Genomic DNA, 27,629 nt, shown 5'->3' on the forward strand with positions numbered 1-27,629 from the left:
ATTTTAATTATATTAAAGTTAGTGGGTGTTAGGGTTAGACTTAGGGTTAGGTTTAGGGGTTAATAACTTTAGTATAGTGGCGGCGATGTTAGGAACAGCAGATAGGGGTTAATAACAGTAATGTAGGTTGTGGCGATGTTAGGGACAGCAGATTAGGGGTTAATAATATTTAACTAGTGTTTATGATGCGGTAGTGCGGCGGTTTAGGGGTTAATATGTTTATTCTAGTTGGGGCGATGTCGGGAGCGACAGATTAGGGGTTAATAATTTTATTTTAGTGTTTGCGATGTGGGAGGGCCTTGGTATAGGGGTTAATAGGTAGTTTATGGGTGTTAGTGTACTTTGTAACAGTTTAGTTATGAGTTTTATGCTACAGCTTTGTAACGTAAAACCCATAACTACTGACTTTCAGAGTACGGATCTTGACGGTATAGGCTGTACCGCTCACTTTTTGGCCAGGCAGGCAAACTCGTAATACCGGAGCTGTGGAAGTCCCATTGAGAAAGGACTTTTTAAAAGCTGTGGTAGTTACGTTGAATTACGACCAAAAAAGTGTGCGGTACAGATATAACTGCAAGACTCGTAATACCAGCTGTAGTGAAAAAGAGCCATAACGCTGCTTTTTCACTCATACAGCAAAACTCGTAATCTAGCTGATAGTTATTTCTCAGTCTCTTTATGAGAATACAATCAGAAAATACAGGATATTTGTATGCAGTATTAAAAAACAGTAACCCCCACCCAGAAAAAAACAGCTTCTATAGGCTAAAGTGGCAAGTATTTAGTGCGACCTCCACTTGAACAATAGCAGGAACCTGGCTCTCGTAAACCTAAATGGAATGGAAACCTAATTAATATAATTTGTCCTATTATTTCCTATTATTTTATGTCAAAATTACTGCTGTGCAAAAGGTCTATTACACCAGGGGACCGATTTATCAAGGGCCGAATGGCCCCTGATGCCCCTGTTTCCGCACGAGCCTCCAGGCTCGCCGGAAATAGCAGTTATAAAGCAGCGGTCTTAAGACCGCTGCTCCATAACAGGTCCGCTGCCTCTGAGGCTGCGGTCTGAAATCTGCCCAATTGTGTACGATCGGTTAATTGACACCTCGTGCTAGCGAATCTGCAGGGGGCGGCATTGCACAAACAGTTCACCAGAAATGCTTGTGCAATGTTAAATGCCGACAGCGTATGCTGTCGGCATTCAGCTATGTCTATCGGACATAATATGCTACAGCGTATCATGTCAGACAGACAATGATAAATCAGCCCCCAGGTCTGTGCAAGACATGCTTGAGCATTACATACACATGTGGTATGAGTGTAATTCATTGGAAGCTTGCTAATAAGACCAACTTTTAATCACATCATTCCATTCAAAATGCCAAAGATCACAGAATTTAACTGCGATAAAATCATACTTTGCATCAGCAAGGCCACTCTCAAAGGGAAATAAGCAAACAAACTGGATACTCAAGATGTGGTATTCAAGCTGTTATAAAGAAATTTGAAGAATCATGAGCTGTCAAGGACAAAAAAGTGAACAGGAAGGCCAAGAAAACTTTCAAAATCTGATGATCAGAGTTTCTTCTATGAGAGACTGGAAGAAATCCAGCAAGGACCTGGCTCACCATCTGGCAGCTTCATCAGGATGCCAATTTGACCCTTCTACTGTCCGAAGAAGCTTAATCAGGAATGGTCTTTGTGGAAGGGTAGCAGCCAAGAAACAACTTTTTTGGAAGGGGAACAGGATGAAAGGGCTAAGAACAGAGATGTGGACTTGAGTCGCATTACTTGGACTTGACTTGAACTCAAGTCACAAATTTGATGACTTGTGACTCAACTCAACATAATCAGGGAAGTCTCAAGACTTGACTTGGACTTGAGCCCTATGACTTGCCAAACCTTTACATTATTCTAAAGGTCATAGTTGTTACCAAGGATGGTCCCTGGAGAATGACAAACATTATGAGGACCAACTTGATGACCCACAACTCTGGAATGACTTAAGCCAAGAGGGGCAGCAATCCCTGGATGCTGCTATGACAATAAAATAACAGCTTCAATGTTTGAAAAATAACAAATGTGATGTTGAGGACTCTCTCAAAATGATCCAAAATCAGCTCATTGCTTCACTAAAGCACAACATTCAAAGACATTTTTCAGTCTGAATTTGAAGAAAGAAACATTCCAGCTGCTGTTAACACAAGATGGAACTCACCACTGACACAGGTACAGGCAGTAATTGAATGTGATCCTCAAAAGGTCTGTTGTGTTCTGGAAAAGTCTGGACATAAGGAACTGTTGTTCACATCAAGGGAGTGACATCAATTGAAGGAGTTGGTGGACATCCTGAAGCCATTTGCAGAGGCAACAGATTTGACCCAGGTGGAGATAATGGTTACAAATTACAATCAGCTCTGTTGTTCCATCTGCTCTTGCTTTGAATCACCACTTGGAGGAGCAGAAGTCTCGGGTCTGTTTCTTATCTAGCCTGGTCAGAACTCTGCAGTCATCCGTGACCAAAATTTTTTTTTTAATCTTTGCCAATGTGAAAACGGCAAGCACAAAAGATGTAACCACTGCATCTTTTTCAGACCCAATCTACCTAAAAACAGCTGTCTTGGATCCAGCTTTTTCACTGCAGTGGGTAGAGCATCATGTGCTAGTCATCCATGAAATTAAGGAAGTGACTGCACAAAAAGTGAAGGATAAATATGATCATGCTTTAAAGGGATATTAACCCCATTTTTTTATTTCATGTTTCATTATTCAGCTAGAACATGCAATTTTAAGCAACTTTCTAATTTACTCATATTATCAGTTTTTTCTTTGTTCTCTTGGTTCTTGGTGTCTTCATTTTAAAAGCATTTTTGGTTCAGCACTTGGTAGAACTTGATGATTAGTGGCTTATGTGTAGTTAGCCACCAATCAGCAAGTGCTACTCAGGTTCTGAACCAAAATGGGCATGCTCCTAAGCTTACATTCCTTATTTTTAAATAAAGATTTCAAGAAAACAAAGAAAAATTGATAATTGGAGTAATTTAGAAAGTTGTTTAAAATTGCATGCATCTGAATCATGAAAGAAAAATGTGGGTTTCATTTTTCTTTAAAGATCTTTCCTGTAATGGCACACTTTAACTGATTGAAACAAAAACAGATTTTAGTTTAACTAACTGCATCTTTAGTTTTAATAGCATTATTTGTATGTTACTTTCTGCTGTGCTTACTCTTTACTAGAAAAGATCTTGCAAGATGCTGTTGAGGATGTATCTGCTGCTATTTGTTTTGAGGATGAAAAGAAAGAGGTTCAACAGCCTGAAGATGAGGTGGGGCTGTTTGCAGTATATTGTAAGAACCAAGAAAGGACGGTGGGACCTATCCAGCACATTAGCTAAGTCATTACCGTGACATAACTGAAGGTAAGAATGCTTTTTTGTTCTGGGATATGAACATGAAGACTCTTCCAGCACTATATAAGGGTCTTGGCAGTGCCTGCTTCTAGTGCTCCATTGGAGCGTGTTTTCAGCCATAGAGGCATCATACTACGGCCCCATGGTACACAAATGTCTGACAGAATGCCTAATAGGGTTAGAAGAAAAGAACCCTCACCCACACTGACTCTCTCTCTCTCTCTCAAAGTATGACACCACAATATTTTTTTTACCAATTTACCAATAAATACTGTTTTTTCACTGTTTGTCCTTGAAATTTCAAATCTCACATAAAATTGAACTGATAAACATATTTGAAACACCTTCCTGATATGAATTAATATTCATTATCTATAGTAATTAATACTCCAACGCTATATTATGCAAAGAGTACTAATGACTTGTTTAACACTTGAAGCTTAAAGCTGGGGACTTGACCTAGACTTGGCTTTGTTGACTCGAGACTTGACTTGGACTTGCCTGTCTTTACTCTGGACTTGACTTGGACTTGCTTGTCTTTACTTGGGACTTGCCTGTCTTGACTCGGGACTTGATTTGGGAATTCAATACAAAGACTCAAGACTTACTTAAGAAGTGCAAACCAATGACTTGGTTCCACCTCTGGCTAAGATATGCTAAAGCTCACAAAGATTGGAATAAGGATCAGCGGAAAAGACTATTATGGAGTGACAAATCCAAGTTTGAAATTTTTGGGTCCAATTATCGACAATATGTAAGAAGAAGAGTTGGAGAGAGATGGAAGAATGAATGCTTGCTGCCTTCAGTGAGACATGGGGAAGGTCTGTCTTGGTTTGGGGATACATTTCTGCCAGTGGTGTTGGTGACATTGTCAGAATTGATGGGATCATAAATGCTGAAAGTGCCTGATTGGGAATGGTTTTATTTTTCAGCATGATAACGATCCCAAAAATACTGCAAATGCTGTGAAATCATATTGTAGAGAAAAACAGCTGATAAAACACTGATAGTCATGGACTGGCCTCCATAGAGTCCAGACCTGAATATTATAGAGGCAGTATGCGATCAATTGGACAGAGAAATAAATAAAAGACAACCTAAATCAAAAATAGAATTCTGGGAAGTGCTGAAAGAAGCCTGGTATAATATACCAGAAGATTACTTCAGAAAACTTCAGGACAGTCTCCCCAAAAGAGTTCAAGATGTGCTTAGTGCCAAGGGAGGTCACACTAAATACTGACTTTTGCCTAAAGAAGCCATTTTGTTCTGAAAATTGCGTTTTTTTATATTTTTTGTACACATTTCCTGTATTTTCTGTTTGTTTCTTAAAAAAAAGAGACCAAAAAATAAATATGGATGGTCATTAAAACTTTGCTAAAACAACAAACCTAATGATAGCCTAAGACTTTTGCACAGTACTGTACATCTTTAGAGATGTAGATGATTGTATCTCTATGTTAAAGCCATTCGCCTGCCTTTTTTCTAACACCTGAGATTTCATATCTTTGAGCCTTTATAACTTACAAAGTGTACTTTGTAATGTATTTTTGATGTGTGTTGTGAAACTTTTTAGTTTTGTAAAACAGTTAACCAGAGCTTTTGAGGACACAGTAATCATTCTAGCGTAAATCGCGATTGTGCTCAAGTGATCTCGTTTACTTTCAACTCGTAATACAAGCAGTAAGCCAGATGAGGGCAAACACCAGCAAACGTTTGTGCTCCACTCGTAATCTGGCCCAAAATGTTTGCATGAAATACAGCATTTTATTTTTTTCCTATAATTTTTTTTCTTTTTTTTTCACAGGAATAATAATGGGCAAGATTACATCTTCCATGCTCTCGCGTTTGTGCAAACTGCGACTTTACAAGTTGTGAGTAAATTGAGATCGCGCCATCATGATCACCGTTTGCACTTTGGTTAACAACGCTTCTGAAAAGCTGGTGTTAACTAAAGCGCAAAGCTAAAAGTTGCACAAAACACATAAAACATTAATTGGACAGTACAGTAACACTCATATTAACACCGTATGATAAAAAAGAGAAGTACATTTTATTGCATTACAAAGTTATAAGGGTTATATAAGTGTTAGGGAAAAAAACAGCCTGAAAGTGTTTTTACATAGGGATCCATTGTGACACCTTTATTAATATATCTATCTCTTAAAATATATATGTATATAAATGTATACACATATATTTATATGTGTATATATGTATGTATGAATATAGGGCTGAAACGATCGTCTGGGGTTGTCATGTTCCTTGTTCAGAGGAGAATTGCCTGGTATTTCGGGGCTGGACTGACCTTACTTGGCGGGATCAGACTGATATACTTCAGGAAAGTTTTCTTCTGTGAAAAGCACACTGGTCTAAAAGAGGCTGCTTCCGGGTGGTAAATCGCCATAGAACAAGCCACTGAGCTGTTGTTCGTTCCTGGTAGAGCGCTTCTCTCTTTATATGCAAATTATTATGACCCTGGGGAAGTCTCCCTATGGGTGATGGGGGAAACCAGACGTGGACTCCTTGCCCAGTGTGCTTAGAGGAATGTGGCTGCACCTCACTGACGAGGCCCATAGAAGGCTGAAACGATCGTCTGGGGTTGTCATGTTCCTTGTTCAGAGGAGAATTGCCTGGTATTTCGGGGCTGGACTGACCTTACTTGGCGGGATCAGACTGATATACTTCAGGAAAGTTTTCTTCTGTGAAAAGCACACTGGTCTAAAAGAGGCTGCTTCCGGGTGGTAAATCGCCATAGAACAAGCCACTGAGCTGTTGTTCGTTCCTGGTAGAGCGCTTCTCTCTTTGTATGCAAATTATTATGACCCTGGGGAAGTCTCCCTATGGGTGATGGGGGAAACCAGACGTGGACTCCTTGCCCAGTGTGCTTAGAGGAATGTGGCTGCACCTCACTGACGAGGCCCATAGAAGGCTGAAACGATCGTCTGGGGTTGTCATGTTCCTTGTTCAGAGGAGAATTGCCTGGTATTTCGGGGCTGGACTGACCTTACTTGGCGGGATCAGACTGATATACTTCAGGAAAGTTTTCTTCTGTGAAAAGCACACTGGTCTAAAAGAGGCTGCTTCCGGGTGGTAAATCGCCATAGAACAAGCCACTGAGCTGTTGTTCGTTCCTGGTAGAGTGCTTCTCTCTTTGTATGCAAATTATTATGACCCTGGGGAAGTCTCCCTATGGGTGATGGGGGAAACCAGACGTGGACTCCTTGCCCAGTGTGCTTAGAGGAATGTGGCTGCACCTCACTGACGAGGCCCATAGAAGGCTGAAACGATCGTCTGGGGTTGTCATGTTCCTTGTTCAGAGGAGAATTGCCTGGTATTTCGGGGCTGGACTGACCTTACTTGGCGGGATCAGACTGATATACTTCAGGAAAGTTTTCTTCTGTGAAAAGCACACTGGTCTAAAAGAGGCTGCTTCCGGGTGGTAAATCGCCATAGAACAAGCCACTGAGCTGTTGTTCGTTCCTGGTAGAGCGCTTCTCTCTTTGTATGTGAATATACATATATACACATATAAATACATAAATATATATGTATACATTAGTATGCATATATATTTATGTATTGCTGTAATCGGGGGTTACCCAAGCTGTGGTTGTGTGGCTGTCACATGAAAATAAGGCTGGCTGTGGGTATTTAAATTAAGCAAAGTCTGTCAGATTTATAATTCTGTTTACTTTCTATTTATATCAATGTAAACTATTGCAATAGTCACTTCACTTAGTGTGACAGGATCTAAAAAGTGAAAGTGAACAAACCAGTTTTATAGAAATGTTCACACAGAACACACAATAAACCCAGCCAAATAGAGGCAAATACCAAGCACCAAGATTTTGTCTTCTTTTTTTTAAGGAGTGCATTTTTTTGTGAAAAACATTAACTCTGTTTTTATAAGATTTAATGTATATTAAATTACAAATTACAAAAATGAAAGCTACATTTTTTAACTTTAATACTACAACTTGAGTTAGCCAAAATGTATTTACTTAAAAAGATATAAAGGTCAAAATTTAAATGTGCATAGGTGCATTTTATATGTAAAGCATTTTTGCAATTGACGTGTATTAGCAAAAATGCTTGTATTAAAAGCTAGTACTCTTTTCAGCAGTATACGCACATATGCTGTAAGAGTTTGTGCTCCAATATTCAAACAGCACACCTTCTCAAAGCGTCAGCAGTGGCTTTTATGATACAAATTAAATCATTATAGGCACACCGCACTATACACGCCACTGCCAGCTTTCGCAGCTTAAATACTGGTGCACGGTCCCACGGTATATGTGAATATGCCACTGAAAAACTGTAATAACGTTTACTAGAATAATTTTTGCTAAGATGCTTCTATTTAAAACTGAAATGTACCCATGCACATTTGAATTTTGACCATTACTTAAAGGAATATTTAAGTTTTTTTCTGTGTTTCACCTAAAAAAGTGCATTAGAAAATGTATTCCTTTTTGTTACATGGCTTTTCCTGAGTAATCATATTTTGCAATTACAGAGAAACAAATCAAATTAAACATATCAGATGCAAATTGAATCACCAATACACAAATAAAGGGCAGCTGTTTGTCTAGTAAATACCCATTTGTCTCACAGCTAAGACTGCAGCAGCAAACTGCTACTTTGATAAGAAAATTTGAGTAAAACAGTTTTGTAAAATGATTATATAATAGAATTTTCCCTTTTAGGGATTTCATGCCTGAATATTGCTTCAATGTAAACTTTCCAAAGCTAGTTAATGGGAAACTAATGAGATTTTGTACATCACTAATATTTATGTTTTAGTGATTTTCAGCAATGCCTTTGATAGTTAATAATCACTGATTATTTTCTTTGCATAATTATTTTAATGTAATCCCATTATTAGATAAACATAATGCTTTGCTTTGGAATTTGAGAACTTTTTAAACAATTGTTTAGCTACAAATAAACAGTATTACATATTACATATCCGGACATTTGTTTATATTCATTTCTGTTGTGGGAGAAAATTAATTTAATGTGTTCTATAAAATATTAATGCAGTCAGGATTTCTGCATTAGTTGAGAGACGGAGAAAGATGCAGGACAAGTAATTAACGGGAATTAGCAGAATTATGATCCTTTTATGGTGAGATGAATAAATAATTTGAGTAGATTTCACTACAAATTCGGCATGAACAGTGAATTGTTCCCCTTATAAATATTAAAGGGACAGTCAAGTCCAAAAAAACCTTTCATGATTCAAATAATACATTTTAAACAACTTTTATCACCAATTTTGCTTTGTTCTCTTGGTATTCTTAGTTGAAAGCTAAACCTAGGAGGTTCATATGCTAATTTCTTAGACATTGAAGGCCGCCTCTAATCTGAATGCATTTTTACCAGTAGAGGGTGTTAGTTCATGTGTTTCATATAGATAACATTGAGCTCATGCACGTGAATTTAGAGAGGAGTGAGCACTGATTGGCTAAAATACAAGTCTTTCAAATTCACTGAAATAAGGGGGCAGTCTGCAGAGGCTTAGAGACAAGGTAATTACAGAGGTAAAACATGTATTATTATAACTGTGTTGGTTATGCAAAACTGGGGATTGGGTAATATAGGGATTATCTATTGAACAACAAAAATTCTGGTGTTGACTAATGACTGTCCCTTTAAATGAAAAACTGATGATACCGATCTACAAAATGTAAGTTTAAGTGAAATATATTTTAATAGAAAGAAATCATTTTTGTAATAAATTGTCTATTGTATGCTCCTAACTTTTGAATGTTTGGAGACTTTTTTTTATATCTGATGTATGACGCGTAGAGTTTGGACCTGAGGTCTGATGAAAAAAATGTCTGAAAGGGGCATTAGGTTCAAGGGTATATTTCTTTGAGCCCTTATAACTTTTTATTGCAATATTTTTAAAGTAATTTTTATTAGATAGTTTAATTGTACTTTTAAATGTATTTTAAGGTGTTTTGTGCAACTTTTCTTTTCGAGCCTAACAGCTAACCAGAGTTCTGAGGTTGCGCTAACCTGAAGTGAGTTAAATTAAATTGTGCTTGAGCAAGTGCGCTTACTTTTAACTTGTAATACATCTGCTACTTCCGCAGTGAGCAAACAGCCGCAGTAAACCCGATATCACTAGTGCGCAACAGTTAGTGTGCGACTTGTAATCTAGCCCTTTATTAGTTTCAGCAGAAAAGATGTGCAGACATCAATAACCTCGCACACTGTGGGTTTATGAACCTATAATGTGTTCCTGTTGGTACACTGCCGATCTGGAAGTCACACCTCTTTAGTAACATTGCACTAAAGAAACTAATATGATTTACACGACAACAGCAAATGATGTCTAAATAGTCATTTGATAAAGCAACTGAACTTGAACTATCTGACAAATATAACAAAAGCCAGATTAACTTGCCTGAGGTACAACGCCAAAAGCTTTTCGCCATTTCTGTAGTGGGGTCGTTTGCCAAGATACGCCATCAATTTGAATATCCCCTTGTGTAGACAGCAAACCCAAAAATGCAGACAGCAGGGTGCTCTTTCCTGATCCAGTTCTTCCTAATAACCCTACCTAAAAATAAAAATGACATTTTAATTGAAATGGTGCATTATAAAGTCACAGTGCAATGATAGATCTTTTAGGTGTGTTTCTTTTTTAAAGCAACTAAACTACATTTACAGTAGAATTAGATCATTAATAAATTCATACTACAAAGACAATGCAATAACACTCACTCTGAATTTAAAATGAGCAGTATTATTTCTTTTTTTTGGGACAAATTTCAAAATGTCCTTCCATTCACCCTGTCCCCTGTTTCATGTGACAGCCATCATCGAATTACAGATTTATGTATGTGTACACTGTGAACTCTTGCACATGCTCAGTAGTAGCTGGTGCCTCAGAAAGTGTGCATGTAAAATTTGATAATTTATTTTTAATTACATGTGCTGAATCATGAAAGTTTAGTTTTGATTTTAATTTCCCTTCTAAGCGATATTTAAACACCTCTAGATTTTCTGTAAAATCAAAAGTTATTTAAAGGAATAGTCTAGTCTAAATTAAACATTCATGATTCAGATAGAGCATGCAATTTAAAGCAACGTTCTAATTTACTCCTATTATCAATTTTTCTTTGTTCTCTTGGTATCTTTATTTGAATGTAAAGCTTAGGAGTCTGCCCTTTTTTTGTTCAGCACCCTGGATAACACTTGCTGTTGGTGGCTACATTTAGACACCAATCAGAAAGCTCTACCCAGGTGATGAACCAAAAATGGGCCGACTCCTATGCTTAAATTCTTAATTTTTGAAATAAAAATACCAAGAACGAAGAAAAATGATAATAGGAATAAGTTCGAAATTTCCTTTAAAATGCATGCTCTTTCTAAATCATGGAAATTTTGTTTTGACTAGACTTTCCCTTTAATGTTTATCTTCAAAATGTCTGCCAAATAGTTTTGCAACACATTGAAATGCAGTAAATTGCAAGCCTCTTTGGTGGTAAAAGGATAATCTTAACCAGCTATAAAACAATGTACGCTAAAGCATTCTGAGTAATATAATTATGAAATATGAGCAATAAAACACACTAAGTTAATCTTTGAGCATTGCATACACCTTATTACATGAACATCTAGTTAAAAATCAGGTGAAATTATGTAATTTTTATCTTAATTAGATTTTAAATGGTTTTCAAAGACTTTCACATAAGCAAATGATGCATAGACAAAAGTAAAATGTTATGGCTAATTAATTCAGTAGTTATAACGGATGCTTAAAGGGACATTAAATACAAAATTGCATAATGCACAATAAAAAGACAAAGATTGCTTTTATTTCCCTGCCCATTATATCATGTGACAAGCATCAGCCAATTACAGAGTCATAAATATATACATAGTGGAAACTTGTTCATGCTCAGTAGGAGATAGTGCTTCAGAAAGTGTGCATATAAAAAGACTGAGAATAAATTGATAATGGAAGTAAATGGAAAGGTGCTTAAAACTGCATGCTCTATCTGACCCTTGGAATTTTAATTTTGACTTTAGTGTCCCTTTAATAAATTTTATGTTGTAAGCCATAAAAAAAGTTCATATAATTCTGAGTATTTTTTAAAAAAAAATCTATTTCATATTTTAAAGGGATAGTCTAGACCAGTGTTTCTCAACTCCAATCCTCAGGACCGTTAACAGGCCAGATATTCATTATATCTTAAAGGGATATGAAACCCAACATTTTTCTTTCATGGTTTAGATAGCGAATACAATTTTAAACAACATTCCAATTTGATTCTATTTATTAATTTGCTTTATTCTTCAGATATTGTTTGTTGAAGAAATAGCAATGCACATGGGTGAGCCAATCATGCGAGGCATATGTGTGCAGCCACCAATCAGCAGCTGCTGAGCCTATTTTAGTTATGCTTTTCAACAAAGGATATCCATAGAATGAAGTAAATTTGATGCTAGAAGTAAATTGGAAAGCTGTTTAAAACTATATGCTCTTTCTAAATCATGAAAAAAAAATTTTTGGTTGTATGTCCCTTTAACTAGAGCACAGGTGAAATAATCATCTGAAGGGTGAGAGCAGGTTAGTAACCATGGTTACTGATCAGCTGATTATTTCACCTGAATATCTGGCCTGTTAAGGGTCCTTAGGATTGTAGTTGAGAAACACTTGTCTAGACCCTATACAGAATTTTGATTGCTTTTAGTTACATACCAGAGAAGTATCCTGCAATTGGTCCCACATCTATAAGCTTGTGAGAATTACATGAAGCATTTAAATATTAATCGTTTGCTAGGAGCCAAAAATGGCCACCAAACTCCATCCATCTATTGTGTGTATTTTTGTACGTTACGTTTCTCCAATCATGATCAACTTGTGAATACATTTTCCAACTTGCACACACTGATTTGTGCATGTGCAACTTAAAAATATCTAACTGAAAAATACTAAACGTGCACGACTAAACTGTCATACAAGAACACAGCTAACTAGACAAGAAGAATGCTGTGGGCGGAGCTTGGCGGGCATTTTTTGCTGCTAACACATAATAATTATTTAAGTTTCATGTAATTCTTACAAGCTTATAGGTGTGAAACACATTGCAAGATGTTTGGCTAGTAACAATAAGTAATAAAGAATAAATATTGTGTGATTTAAGCCATATTTTAACTTTTTATTGAAGCAGAAAACAATGTTGATTATTAATATTTGAACAGAACATGTTTAACTCTTATGAGCTATCATAACAATAAAGATATGCCCTAAAAAGAGGCCCAATGGGTTTTCAACACACTTGAGAAAGTAAGTAATACATGAGCTATTGCAAGTTTGTTTGTTTTTCAATAAATTGGAACAGTGTAAAATCTGAAAATCTAATGAAAAACCATGTGTGGCATTTCAGTTGTGATTGATTGAAATAGAAGCCTAGACTGAGCATAAATTGCCTTCATGACGGAACTGAAATACAGGTTCCAGCTCTAGAAGACTCAAAATAAATCACATGAAGAAGACTGTCTAATATTCAAAGGAACATTTTCATTTTTTTTTTACGATTCAGAGCATATCATTTTTTTCAAAACTAATTTTTATTGTTGAGAAAGACAATATGCACACACAGATGATTACAGAGATAGAGGCCAATTTAACAAATGTCTGTCGGACCTGATCCGACAGTGTGGATCAGGTCCGACAGACATCGCTGAATGTGGAGAGCAATACCCTCTCCGTATTCAGCATTGCACCATGGGCCTCCAGCAGGGGGGTGTCAATCCTGCGATTCCTGTCCGCCTCATCAGAGCAGGCGGACAGGGTTATGGAGCAGCGGTCTTCTAGTTGTCTAGTTATTATTGTTACTCCTTTCAGAACTAGAGCATATCATTTTAACCAACTTTCAAATTCACTCCTGTTATCTAATTTGCTTATTTCTCTTAATATCCTTTGCTCAAAACAATACTTGGGTAGGCTCAGGAGCAGCTGCTGATTGGTGGCCTCTTATTGATGACTTGCCTGATGTGTACACGAAGTCCTAGTAGTTAATTGCTGCTCCTTCAACAAAAGATATCAAGATAATTAAGCAAATTAAGCAAATTTGATAATAGAAGTAAATTGGAAAGTTGTGTAAAATTGTATGCTCTATCTGAAAAATGAAAATGTTGGGTTTTGTATTATTTTTCATGATTTGGATAGAACATACAATTTTAAACAACTTTCCAATTTAAGTCTATTGTCAAATTTGCTTAATTCTCTTGTTATCCTTTGGTGAAGGGATAACATTGCAGTACTGGCAGCTATCTGAACAGAGCTAGTCAGCCAATCACAAAAGACAAATGTGTGCAGGCACCAATCAGCAGCTAGCTCCCACTAGCGTAGGATATGTACGTATTCTTTTTCAACAAGGGATACCAAGAGAAAAAAGCACATTTGAAAATAGAAGTTAATGTCTTAAAATGACATGCTCTATCTGAATCCTGCAAATTTGTTTTTTTTTTTTTTTTACATACGGGAAGTGTTTCTGTAAAAAAAATATCATGGCAGAAAAAATAACCTGAAAATATTTGCAACAAAGTGTAACTCTATCTATAAATGTCTTGTCCTTTTTAGGAAGTTCATTATCACCTAGATTACGAGTTTTGCGTTCGTGTTTTAACGCTGAAAAAATGGCTATTTCAGCGTTAAAACAGCAACGCAGCTATTATGAGTCTTGTCGGTATAACTGTAACGCAAGTCTTTTAGCCTGTAACGCAGCGTCAGTCCCACACTCAAAAAAATTAAGTTTTTGCATGGGATTTCTGTTCCGCAATCTGAGAGCAGTATTTATGAGTTTTACGCAACAAAACTGTTACATAAAACTCATAAATAAACTGTTACAAAGTACACTAACACCCATAAACTACCTATTAACCCCTAAACCGAGGCCCTCCCACATTGCAAACACTATATTAAGACGTATTAACCCCTAATCTGCCGCTCCCGACATCGCCGCCACTAATAAAATGTATTAACCCCTATTCCGCTGCTCCCCGACATCGCCGCCACTAAATAAAGTTATTAACCCCTAAACCTCTGGCCTCCCACATCACTACTACTAAATAAACCTATTAACCCCTAAACCGCCAGCCCCACACATCGCAAAAAACTAAATTAAACTATTAACCCCTAAACCTAACAACCCCCTAACTTTAAATTAAAATTACAAGATCCCTATCTTAAAATAAATAAAAACTTACCTGTGAAACAAAAAAACAAAAAGTTTAAACTATAAATTAACTAACATAACTATTAGACTAAAATTAAAATAACTATCAATTAAATAAATTAAATTACTCATTAAAAAAAAAACTAACACTACTAAAAAAAATTAAATCTACAGTTAAAAAAAATTAAAAATACTAAATTACAAAAAATAAACGTTATTATCCAAAATAAAAAACAATTACACCTAATCTAATAGCCCTATCAAAATAAAAAAAGCTCCCCATATTAGTTATATTGTAGCTAGCTTAGGTTTTTTTATATTTCACAGGTAAGTTTGTATTTAGTTTTAAATATGTATTATTTAGTTAATAATTGTAACTTTAATTTAGGTCTATTTTAATTATGTTAAAGTTAGAGGGTGTTAGGTTTAGGGTTACGGTTAGGTTTAGGGGTTAATATAGTTTAATTTAGGTTGTTGTGATATGGGGACGGCCGTTTAGGGGTTAATATGTTTATTTATTGGCAGTGATGTGGGAGGCCAAAGGTTTGGGGATTAATAACTTTATTTAGTGGCGGCGATGTCAGGGAGCGGCAGAATAGGGGTTAATAAATGTATTTCGGTGGCGGCGATGTTGGGGGTGGCAGATTAGGGGTTAATAACATTATGTAGGCATCGGCGATGTTGGGGGCAGCAGATTAGGGGTGTTTAGACGTGGGATTTATGTTAGGGTGTTAGGTTTAAACGTAACTTTTTTTCCCCATAGACATTAATGGGGCTGCGTTACGGAGCTTTTTATTCTGCGATCGCAGGTCACCATTGATGGCTATGGGGAAAGCGTGCACGAGCACGTCAAAGCAGCGCTTGTATTTTGTGCGGTATGGAGCTTAACGCAACCATATCGGACGCACAAGGCAGCTTTTCAAAAACTTGTAATGGCAGCGCTATGAAGGGTGAAATAACGCAACTTTAATTCGTTTTGCACCCTCTATAGCGCAAAACTTGTAATCTAGGTGTATATGTTGATAAAAAGGAAAGTACTGTTAACTTTAGCATCTATATTTATTATTTTTTACATTAAAAGGGACATCACAATATAAAAATTTGCACATTTTAAATGTATTCTCAATATTGTTTTTGGCTTACTGAAGTGCACAACTTGTATTGTAATGCCCAGAAATTAAGTTTATTCATAATAAAACAGTGGCAGGAAACATAGAGTAATTCTTATCATCAAAGAGTGTGCACAGCAAGTGTTTCCTTCTATAATAAAATACATTTTAACTTCTAAATACTTAACAAGCAATATTATTGTCACAAGCATCTCATCCTTATATGTTACTGCATTATTAGTATTGTTAAAGGTACACACATTAATGTTACTGCATGACTTACAATCAGTGCATTTATAGTTTTTGTAAAATATTACAGTTTAAAGGGACAGTCTAGTCAAATTTAAATTTTCATGATTCAGATAGGGCATGCAATTTTAAACAACTTTCCAATTTACTTTTATCATCACATTTGCTTTGTTTTATTGGCATTCTTTGTTGAAAGCTAAACATAGGTTGGCACATATGCTAATTTATAAACCCTTGAAGGCCACCTCTGATCTCAGCTTTTTTAAAGCAAGACATTGCAAGCTCATGTGTTCCATATAGATAACATTGTGCTCATACCTGTGGTGTTACTTATGAGTCTGCACTGATTAGCTAAAATGCAAGTCTGACAAAAGAACTGGAATAAGGGCCAGGCTGCAGAGGCTTAGATACAAGGTAATCACAGAGTTAAAAAGTGTATTAATATAACTGTGTTGGTTATGCAAAACTGGGGAATGGGTAATAAAGGGATTATCTATCTTTTTAAACAATAACAATTCTGGAGTAGACTGTCCCTTTAAGTTATATATTTTGAAGCTCTAATCCGCTCAAAATTGCTTGTGAGTGCTAGATGTCATGATAATAAATAAAGCACTACTGCACATTCTTCTGGGCAAACCACTTCCATTCTCAGTCATCTTAAAAATAATAATAATAATAATAATAATAATAGTGTTTTATACGGCAGGAAAAGCAATGAACAATAGTCAATAAAATGATATAAAAAATAGTAATGTACTATATTAAAAAACAAACAAACATAAAAGCTCTACATGCTAGAAAGGAAGTTATTAAATAAATCTTCACGTCCCTTTAATTGATAGAATGGCAATAACAAGACTGTAAGCTGATCAGAATCTAACTGTGAAGCACAAACCAATTATGGACTCTGTAAGAGGCAACCCAAGGTACTAATAAAATCATTTTTATCTCACCCTTTGTCCAGGACTTATTGAGAAGGTAATGTTTTCCAACACAGCATGGCCTTCATCCACATATTTTGCAGAAAGGTTTTTGACACTCATTTGACCCCCAGATGGCCAATCTCTATCTTTCTTTGCAAATTCATTTTCAATTATAAGAACCTCAGACAGATCATCCTTTTTAGCCTTTTTGTTTTTAAAATCCTCATTTGGAATATCAATGAAACGAAAGATTCTACTAACAGATCGCATCTAAATAATAATAATAAAAAAAAACAGACTTAAAACAATTTTCAAAAAGAGACAATACAGGTGATAAATTAAAAATAACTTTCCTCTAGTTAAAATACTTAATGGCATTTAAATAGGCAATAAAATCACAAAAAAATAAAACATCTCCATTGACTTTAGTGGATATATTTGTTACCAACGATCTCCAGGGAAGTGCTCTGACATCCACTTTAAGTGTGGCTGTATCGGCTTACCGCAGTGATCTTCACGCAAGGTACACACACCCTCTGACGTCAAGATGACGCTGCTAACATAGGACTGGTGCAGTAAAGAAGCGATCCACTACCACTTCAGTAAAGAACATAAACATACGTTTTGTATGGACGTGTTTCGTATATTTCAAAATAACTTTCTCAATGACCATATGTCATTGAGAAAGTTATTTTGAAACATACGAAACGCGTTTGACCATTCAGCTGCATGTTTCATTTATAATGTGCCCTTGCTGTGACTGCATTGCTTCAGCACTGCTTTGAAGAAATAAACTTTGTTTTTATCAAGCTGCCTGTTCGTGGCTGTTTCCTGTGGGCTGAGTGTGTTCTTCGTTGGATGTTGATATTTGTTACCACCAGTTTACAAAGTGTACAACAGCAATAGAAAATAGGTCAAAGTATTTATTTTAAATAAAGAAAACTAATATCAATGCGATAGTTTAAATAGTCAGTGAAATGTGAAATATCAAGGAAATCCCTGTTTCTGCACTTAAATGAAAATTTTAATCTTAAGCTTATAGTTTGTTTTTACTTTTGAATTTTCTCTTTAGCAAGTATTGAAACAAGGGATTTCTCAAATTACTCATTAGATTTTAGAAGATATAAAATTGACACATTTTCGATACTCTTTAAAATAAAAGGGTTAAAGGTACTCAAATGTGTATACTTAAAGTGAATATAAAGTTAACCCTATTTGTTCAGGGCATTGAGTAGAGTTTTAAAACTGAGGCAGAGTTTAAGTCATCAACATTTTTATATTAATTTATTTACTCACAATTTACTCACATTTTACATTATAACCTTTATAAACCTCCGACGATATGCGCAGCTCTCCCGCCCGCCATATTGTCAAATCGATTGACCGATGATACTTAAAACAACTAATCCTTGTTCCCCCCCCCGGGGTGTTCAGCCCCCTTGCACAAACATCACAGCCTGGGGGATACAAGGATTAGTTGTTTTAAGTATTGACATCTGTCAATCAATGTTTAGTTATGCAGAATTAAACTACTTTACATAAAAAGGGGGCACAATAAATAATGAAACATGTTGCAATTTAGCTCTGAAAATTTAGCAATTTCTTATACTTGAACCTGAAATGCACACTGCTGACTTTTCACGGATAACTCTGCTATATATCTGTCCCTACTTGGCTTGAATGTAAAACAACTACAAATAAATTAATTTTATACTAACACTATGTCCGTAGCTAGACTGAGATTAAAAAGTCTTCAATAAAAATATGATGGGAACAAATCTAATTTGACAATAGAAGTAAATTGGAAACTTTCTAAAAATTGTAAGCTCTGTCTGAATCACAAACATTTTTTTTTGGGGTTCATATCCCTTTAAGGAATAGCTCTGTTTTTCCTATCTATATCTCCAAATCTTGCCAAATTTCATGTAGGTTTATTCATTAGATTTGGTAGTTGCCGTAAGGGAACTATATTTTGACAAATTAAGATATGATTAAACACTAAGATGATGTGCATGTAATTCATATATGCTTCTGCAGAACAGATTATTGGCTGATTTCAACCACAGGAATATCCATTTTTTATCACTAAAATCTGTAATGCAGATGCAAACATAATGCAAAAAAAAATAAAATAAATAAAATTAACTGTAAATATATTTATATGTGAAGTAGTTAACCCTAACTTACCAAACTGTCCACATCAATGCTCGAGTTTACAGCCCACTGCAAGGTGTTCATAATATTCATAGCTAAAGTTAAAACTATTCCAACTTTTCCTTCTCCTTCACCTGAAAAGGACATACACAAGGAGTTTTACTTCTGTTATTTGACATGATATGTTACAAGATGCAATTTTCTCAGTAAATCCTATATGTTACAAACAATGGGGCCAATTTATAAAGATGCGGGCGGACATAGATAAAACGATTTCATGTGAAATGCTTGTGCAATTCCTGCATATTCTCGGGCAACGGCCACTAGCAGGGGGTGTCAATCATTCCGACCGTAGCCGACCGGGATGACTGCTGTCCGCCGCTTCAGAGGTGGCATACGAGTTAAGGAGTAGCTTCTTAACTTATGCTTCCAGCGAGCCTGAAGGTTCTTGCAGAAACAGCTGCATTTGCAGCTACATAAATCGGCCCCTATATATATATATATATATATATATATATATATATATATATATATATATATATATATATATATATATATATACTGTATACACATTTTATAGGATTTTCACAGCCGGACACTATAATTCAACTCTGCATTTTTCTTTCATTGAATTAACTGCATTTTCTCTACATACAATTAGATTTAAAAAATGAAAAAGACTTTGGTTGTCGCAAACAAAACTTTATTAACTAAAATACACATGAGTAGGTTGTATTCTATTGATTTACAAGATGCTCACTACAGACTATGGGGATTATTTATACCTGTTGTTGCAATCGAGATAAAAGTGACAGCACTGAAGAAAATGACAAAGATCATTTCTATGGTCATCTGAAACCATCGTAGTGTGGAGAGGTAGAGAAACCAATTTGCTGTATGTAGATTCAGTGCTTTGTGAAAAAGGGCTTCAAAGTACGGTTGTCTTCCAAATGCTCTCAAAGTCCATAAACCTTTTAAACTTGTTATGAGGTGAGCAAAAATTGGACTACGAGCTGGAACAAGAAAATAGAAATATTTAGATAGAGTAGTGGCAGCAAGTTACACATTTATTTTTTTATTTTATTTTTTACAGCTGAATACAATGGTAAAAAACTGCAGTTTATCTGATTTATTTTACAATTAAAACAGATAATTATAGTCTAAAATGCAAAGAATAGTGTATTTCAAGTAGTATATGAGTTTTGAAATAAAATTATAAGAGCACTGACACATTTGCAAGCAATATATATACCAAATGTGACATAAAAAGTATATATCTTTAGTGATTATCCATAAGACACAATGAATAACAAAAGATTCCAGGAAACTGAAAATCATTCTTCAGCTTAAAGTTTAAATATGAAGCTAGAATAGTAAAATATGCTTATAACAGATGTTTGATCATTGTTACTTCGTTTATGAACTATTGTCTGAAGAAATTACCTCAGAGTTCTGAAGGCCTGTGCATTTTCATTCATCTCAGATAATTATAGTTATCACCTTTACATATCTTTTAGTATTAATTAATTGCAAATGAGTCTAGTGATTTGTTGCTCCAAAACAAAATGTAGTCTTCTACATACTAATTAGATAAAAGTGTTCATTAATAATTGTCATTTGATTTGTTGCATAAAAATATGCACAGAAGCAACAAATTACAAAGGGAACATTTAAGTTATATATGCATAGTGCATATTAGAAAATATAAATGAGCTCCTGTCTTTATCAAGCAGTCAGTGTATATCTTGTTGCAAGGTTATACTCAGATTATTGTATGAACGAATCTAGCCTCTCTGGGGGCAAAGGAAAGAACAGATTTTATTTCAGAATTAAAATACAGGTAAAGCAGACAAAACAATAAACTACTTCCAATGGAAAAAAAGTGCTATTTGTAAATAATGTACACTTCAGTAAGTAAAATGAATCATTGAGAACACATAAAAGGGGAGAAATGTTTATGGTATTGTCACAGATACCAGGCTGCCAAGGCCACCCCCTCTCCTGGAACTACTCGCCAGCTGGGATCGCTAGAGATTCACGCTGGACTTTAACCTAGGTCGCTCCCGAAGCGCTTTGCCCCAGAGCTATGCTCTTTTGGGGACGTGTCATACCTTTGATGGGCATGGGTTGGGGTGATTACTAAGAGGGAGCTCACAAGGGAACCTGGGGTTCTGACACCCCCCCCCCCACCTCAGACTGTTCCTGAGTACCCTTTGCCAGGCTACCGCTCCCCCCCCCCCCCCCCCAGCCACGGATCATGTTGCTTTTTGGACTGGGACATCTAGGGGCCCGGAGCTCTCCAACGGTACCCTGGAATAACTGCCGCTCCCTCGGGATCACCCCAAAACTGTAAGCTAGCTATTGTGGGATCTCTATGCGCCTATGCCTCCTATGGAGGCGCCAGTCTGTATAGAGGGGCGATGTTCTCTTGATCAGATAAGGCTCTTATCAGATGGCAAATGTGTATATAAGCTGTGTGTTTGTCTCAATAAAGCCTGTTCGTGTTTCACCTAAATGCTGGTCTTGTCTAGTTATTAGGGTGGGCTACTTGCTATAATTACTTTCCCGCTCTACAGCTACAGGTTCCGGGGTAGAAGCAGGCCCTTTTGGCGGAGATACCCAGTTGAGGTATCCAGGGTCCGTCACAGGTATACTGTCCCTTTAAGATGCACTATTTACTGCTATCAACCTCTGAAAATTAGATATTCAGAAATCTCAATATAATTATCCAAATAATCTTACAAGCACTATGGCATTAAATTAGATGTGTGACAGCTACATATGTAAAGGACTTTATCAGCACCTAAAGAACAACTTGTTGAGGGCACTTGCTGACAATGAGACCCATTTTACACAAGAAACAAAGTAACTTCATATATAAAAAATCATATTATTAAGTGCATATTTTTTAAGTATAATATACAAAAAATGAAGGTTAAGGAAATGTGCACATCAATTCATTAATGTTGTACAGCAATTCTGTTACCCCCGCTGAGTGCAGTTAATCCCCTAAGTGATCTGCAAGGTTTTCCTGAGCCCTCACCCAATGGATATCCCAGAAGCAGTTTGATGGCAAAATAACTTCAATGAACGAAGCCAAAGGTGTCCTCGTGTGCTTTGACAATTCGAATGGCATATGCCATACTAATAATTTATGCATTTTGGTGAGTAGCAGTCGGTATTTCTTGGTGATTGGCAGTCAGTATTTCTTGGTGAGTGTCAGTCGGTATTTGGTGAGTGTCAGTCAGTATTTCTTGGTGAGTGGCAATTGTTATTTCTTGGTGAGTGGCAGTCAGTATTTCTTTGTGAGAGGCAGTCAGTATTTCTTTGTCAGAGGCAGTCTGTATTTCTTGGTGAGTGGCAGTCTGTATTTCTTGGTGAGTGGCAGTCGGCATTTCTTGGTGAGTGGCAGTCATATTGGTGAGTGGTAGTCAGTATTTCTTGGTGAGTGGCAATTGTTATTTCTTGGTGAGTTGCAGTCAGTATTTCTTTGTGAGAGGCAGTCAGTATTTCTTTGTCAGAGGCAGTCTGTATTTCTTGGTGAGTGGCAGTCGGCATTTCTCAGTGAGTGGCAGTCATATTGGTGAGTGGTAGTCAGTATTTCTTGGTTAGTGGCATTTGGTATTGGTGAATGGCAGTCAGTATTTCTTGGTGAGTGGCAGTCAGTATTTCTTGGTTAGTGGAAGTTGTTATTGGTAAATGGCAGTTGATATTTCTTGGTGTGTGGTAGTTGGTATGGCGAGTGGTAGTCGGAATTTCTTGATAAGTGGCAGTAAGTATTGCTTGGTGAGTGGCAGTCAGTATTTCTTGGTGAGTGGCAGTATTACTCAGACAATAGCTTCCTTTCTCACCTTCTAGAAACTTAAGAGTGACTAAGTACGTCAGCAATACGGGAGTGGACACTCTTGAACAATAGTGCTGTCATTCTTTGCTGGCGTCAGCATTAAACATCCTCTTGCTCGAATTAAATAAGTATTTATTCAAGGCATAAAAAATAAACATAGACTGTAGGATGATTTAAAAATATTTTAGGATATGAAGTGACTCAATTAATCCAAAATGCAAATAATAAACAATTATATTATATTGTATAATAATATATTATAACAATTCTGAATAGGAAATTGACACCTTTAGACTAATTTACTTATTTTTAACCATATTGATTTTGGACTCATGACACTTTCTCTCAGCAGCAAAAGAGATACAGTTGGTATAATAGGACTATACTGGGAATGGACAAATATTTTATTTGACATTTGAATACAAGACCAATTGTTCTGAGACATTTCTTCTGTGATCCAAATGTTCCTATAAACTACATTTGTTAAAGCGACAGGAATCCCACTTTTTTTTCTTTCATGATTCAGGCAGAATATACAATTTTAAACAAATTTCCAATTTTTTTTTTTTCCTAAATCAGATTTAATTCTTTTGATATCCTTTGTTGAAGGATCAGCAATGCACTATTGGGAGCTAACTTGAACATACTGGGTGAGCCAATGACAAGAGGCATATATGTGCAACCACCAGTCAGCAGCAAGCTCCCAGCAGTGCATTACTTTTCCTGAGTCAACCTAAGTATTCTCTTTAACAGAAGATACCAAGAGAAAAAAAAAAAAAAATTACATAATAGAAGTAAATTGGAAAGTTGTTTAAAATTATATACTGTAAAAACCAATGCATAATATTAATTTACCAGAGATGTAATGTTCACAAAACATTTAACACTTTTTTTTTAATCAGCTATAAAGAAATGGCCAACATTTGTTATTATTAAAGGGATGGGGAAGTCCAATTTATTCATGATTCAGAGTGTACAATTAAAAGAGCAAAATTTGCTTCAGTTATTAGTCTTGGTTGATACTTGGACCCTTTTCAAGAGGGCATACTGAATTAGGTTCAGGAGCGTGCACATCTGTGGCAGTGGTGTGTAAGACTCTAATGTCTTGCATTGTGTACATACTTTCCAAAGAAACAACCATTTCAGGCAATTTTACAGTATATCCCTTAATCGGGCAAAAATAATACCACCCTGCACCATTCCAGAGTGTCTAGGTTAGGACACCCATACTATGATCCAGATTCCTCTTTTCATACAAGTGTTTAAGCTGTCAAATAATTAACAACATCCAAAATTAATTAAAAGAAGGACATTTACAGCCAGTAATGTCCATTAGTTTACTATGGTGAATTATTTGTGTGTGTTGTGGTATATATAGGTAAAGATATATTTTGTACCAAAATACCATCATACATATATATATATAAATATGTATTTATGAATAAATATGACATATTCTTCTATGTGAAGAACATTGGAATGTGAAATATTCACATTTTCATGTCGGGTTAGTGCACTTTAGAATATGTGATCAGGTTTGAGCATGAGTAGGGTGTTAGGTCCCCCCCCCCCCCCCTGTTTTTGCTCCATTGGCTTCTATGAGGGGAGCGTGTGTGATATTCTAAGTTCTACTTTTTACGTGCATCGGGTTAGCTCACAAGCAAAACTGTTTACTTTCAACTTGTAATACGAGGGGGAGTGTTAAATTCCACTCCACTTGCAATCTGGCCCATAATAGGCAAAATGTACCATGGTTGCAGGGTGTTGCCTGCAATCCACTTGCTCTGCTATTTTACATGGTAAAATTTAACATTACACAAGAGCGTTCTTTTGCCATGCCACCCTCCATTGCACAAGAGCAGGGCATGTCCGTCACCCTGAATGAAAGAGCCACCTCTGAGGTGGCGGTAAAGGCAAAAAACATGCAGTTTCTGCTTCTTAAATTTGTGTCTGTAGGCATGACTCAAAAGCTGTATATTCATTTTAATAAATCTACCCCAATGTATAGTTAATGTACCACTAGAATTTACCCTTTTATAAAAGAAGACTATAGTTTTACTCTGTAATGTGCATCCAATCAAATAAACTGTATCTAGTGCTACCAATGTTGTGCATAAATAAATAGATCCTACAAACATTGTACTTGCTAAACTGATTAGAAACATGAAATACTATAGACACATCTGCATATCCTTGGTTCTTACCTTCAGATTCTAATTGTTTTAGTTGTTGTGATGTGTGAAGAAAGTAGGATCTTAACAAAATGAATGTGATAATGACAGGAACCGTTGCCAAGAAAATGTATGGCTCTATTATCGACACAACTGTTATTGCACCAATCACAATTAGGATTAACTGCACAGAAAGAAAAACAACATGCTCAAATATATTGATTGCTGAAATAAGGCAATAAGGGGCATTTCATACAGAAATAAAAACAATCATACATCTAGTTTATAGTCTTCTTACAGTTTTGAACCACTTTGCAGCCGCAGTATTGCATTTTCTTGATAACAAGTTATTCCTGATAGCAGAAAACAAATATTAACACATATAACATTAGACAATACTATTTGAATATTAATTATCTGTATTCGGAGTATAACGTCCTGCAAACCAACAATTTATATAAAGTTGGTTGAAATTTTCTGTTTCATTCAAACTGAAATAAACAGCAAAATATGAGGGATGACCTTTTGGGAAATGCTATCAGTAAATAATGATTTTTTCCCCCAGTTGCTCTTGTGCAAATCTATTTTGCGATGCTCATATAAGAAATTACAACATTTAAAGGGATATATAAACCCTTTTTTTTCTTTCATGATTCAGATAGCGCATGCAATTTTAAGCAACTTTCAGATTTTCTCCTATAATCCATTTTTTTTTTGCTCTCATGGGGCGCGATCCAATATACGGCGCAATCGAGGGAACCTGCGCCGCCCGTAATTTCACCTTGCACATCGGGGTATTACATATACCCCGCCGGCAGTTCCTAAAGTGCCGTAAGTCTGAAAAACTAGCAATGTCCAGAAATAAGCGTTACTACTAATTTCTGGAGTCACTAGTGACTTACGGCACTTTAAAAACTGCCGGCGCCTAAGAAAAGTAACAAAAAATTTAAATCTCCCGTAACTGTCTAACACGCCTCCCAAAAATAAGCCCGACACGTATACCCCTATAGCCGCATAACCCCCTCTCACTCCTAATAATAAATGTATTAACCCCTAGACCAACAACCCCCCACAACGCAATAAGCCTAATTATTAACCCCTAAACCGACATAGCCCACACTGCAAGTAATAACTAAATTATTAACCCCTAAACCGCCATAGCCCACACCGCAATAAACCTATTCTAGTATTAACCCCTAAACTGCCATAGCCCACATAGCCTATTAAATCTATTAACCCCTAATCTGCCACCGCCAACGTCGCCGCCACTATAATAAAGTTACTAACCCCTAAACCTAAGTCTAACCCTAACACCCCCCTAACTTAATTATTATTTAAATAAATCTAAATACTATTACTATTATTAACTAAATTATTCCTATTTAAAACTAAATACTTACCTGTAAAATAAACCCTAAGATAGCTACAATATAATTAATAATTAAATTTTAGCTATTTTAGGATTTATTTTTATTTTACAGGCAACTTTGTATTTATTTTAACTAGGTACAATAGCTATTAAATAGTTCATAACTATTTAATAGCTACCTAGTTAAAATAATTACAAATTTACCTGTAAAGTAAAACCTAACCTAAGTTACAATTACACCTAACACTACACTATCATTCAATTAATTAAATAAATTAACTACAATTAGCTAAAATTAAATACAATTAAATAAAATAAACTATAGTACAAAAACAAACACTAAATTTTAGCTAATTGTAGTTAATTTATTTATTTAATTCATTAATTGTAATTTAGTTTAGGTTTTATTTTACAGGTATATTTGTAATTATTTTAACTAGGTAGCTATTAAATAGTTATTAACTATTTAATAGCTATTGTACCTAGTTAAAATAAATACAAAGTTGCCTGTAAAACAAAAATAAATCCTAAAATAGCTGCAATGTAATTATTAATTATATTGCAGCTATCTTAGGGTTTATTTTATAGGTAAGTATTTAGTTTTAAATAGGAATAATTTAGTTAATAATAGTAATATTATTTAGATTTATTTAAATAATAATTAAGTTAGGGGGGTGTTAGGTTAGACTTAGGTTTAGGGGTTAATAACTTTATTATAGTGGCGGCGACGTTGGCAGCGGCAGATTAGGGGTTAATAGATTTATTAGGCTATGTGGGCTATGGCGGTTTAGGGGTTAATACTAGAATAGGTTTATTGCGGTGTGGGCTATGGCGGTTTAGGGGTTAATAATAGAATAGGTTTATTGCGGTGTGGGCTATGGCGGTTTAGGGGTTAATACACTTTATTAGTTATTGCGGTGGGGGATTGTGGTTTACAGGTAGATAGACATTGCGCATGCGTTTTAGGGAGTTACGGTGCTCCCATACTCAGCGCAAGGCCTGCTACGGCTGCATTTTATGGCGAGGTGAAAATGGAGTATTATTTATCCATTTTCGCCACGTAAGGCCTTGCGCTGCATATTGGATACCGATTTACGACGCAGTCCCATGTTAGCTTATGGGAGTAAAAATTGCGAGCGACGGGTGAAATATACGTGCCGCATTTAGATGCGGCGCTGTATATAGGATACCAAAAA

The 27,629-nt window shown here is 35.9% G+C and overlaps 1 protein-coding gene across 1 annotated transcript in view; it reads right to left on the reverse strand.

Moving 5' to 3' along the window:
* The window catches only part of CFTR (CF transmembrane conductance regulator), a 345,866-nt gene that overhangs the window by 39,670 nt on the left and 278,567 nt on the right, over positions 1–27,629 (reverse strand). Inside the window, exons 19-23 of the mRNA XM_053716685.1 lie at positions 25,098–25,248; positions 19,835–20,062; positions 19,083–19,183; positions 16,926–17,165; positions 9,829–9,984 (exon numbers count right to left, since the gene is read on the reverse strand). Of these exons, the coding sequence (XP_053572660.1) occupies positions 9,829–9,984; positions 16,926–17,165; positions 19,083–19,183; positions 19,835–20,062; positions 25,098–25,248 (876 nt within the window). The remainder of the gene's footprint in view (positions 1–9,828; positions 9,985–16,925; positions 17,166–19,082; positions 19,184–19,834; positions 20,063–25,097; positions 25,249–27,629) is intronic.

This window comes from Bombina bombina, chromosome 6, assembly GCF_027579735.1.
Source record: "Bombina bombina isolate aBomBom1 chromosome 6, aBomBom1.pri, whole genome shotgun sequence".
NCBI lineage: Eukaryota > Metazoa > Chordata > Amphibia > Anura > Bombinatoridae > Bombina > Bombina bombina.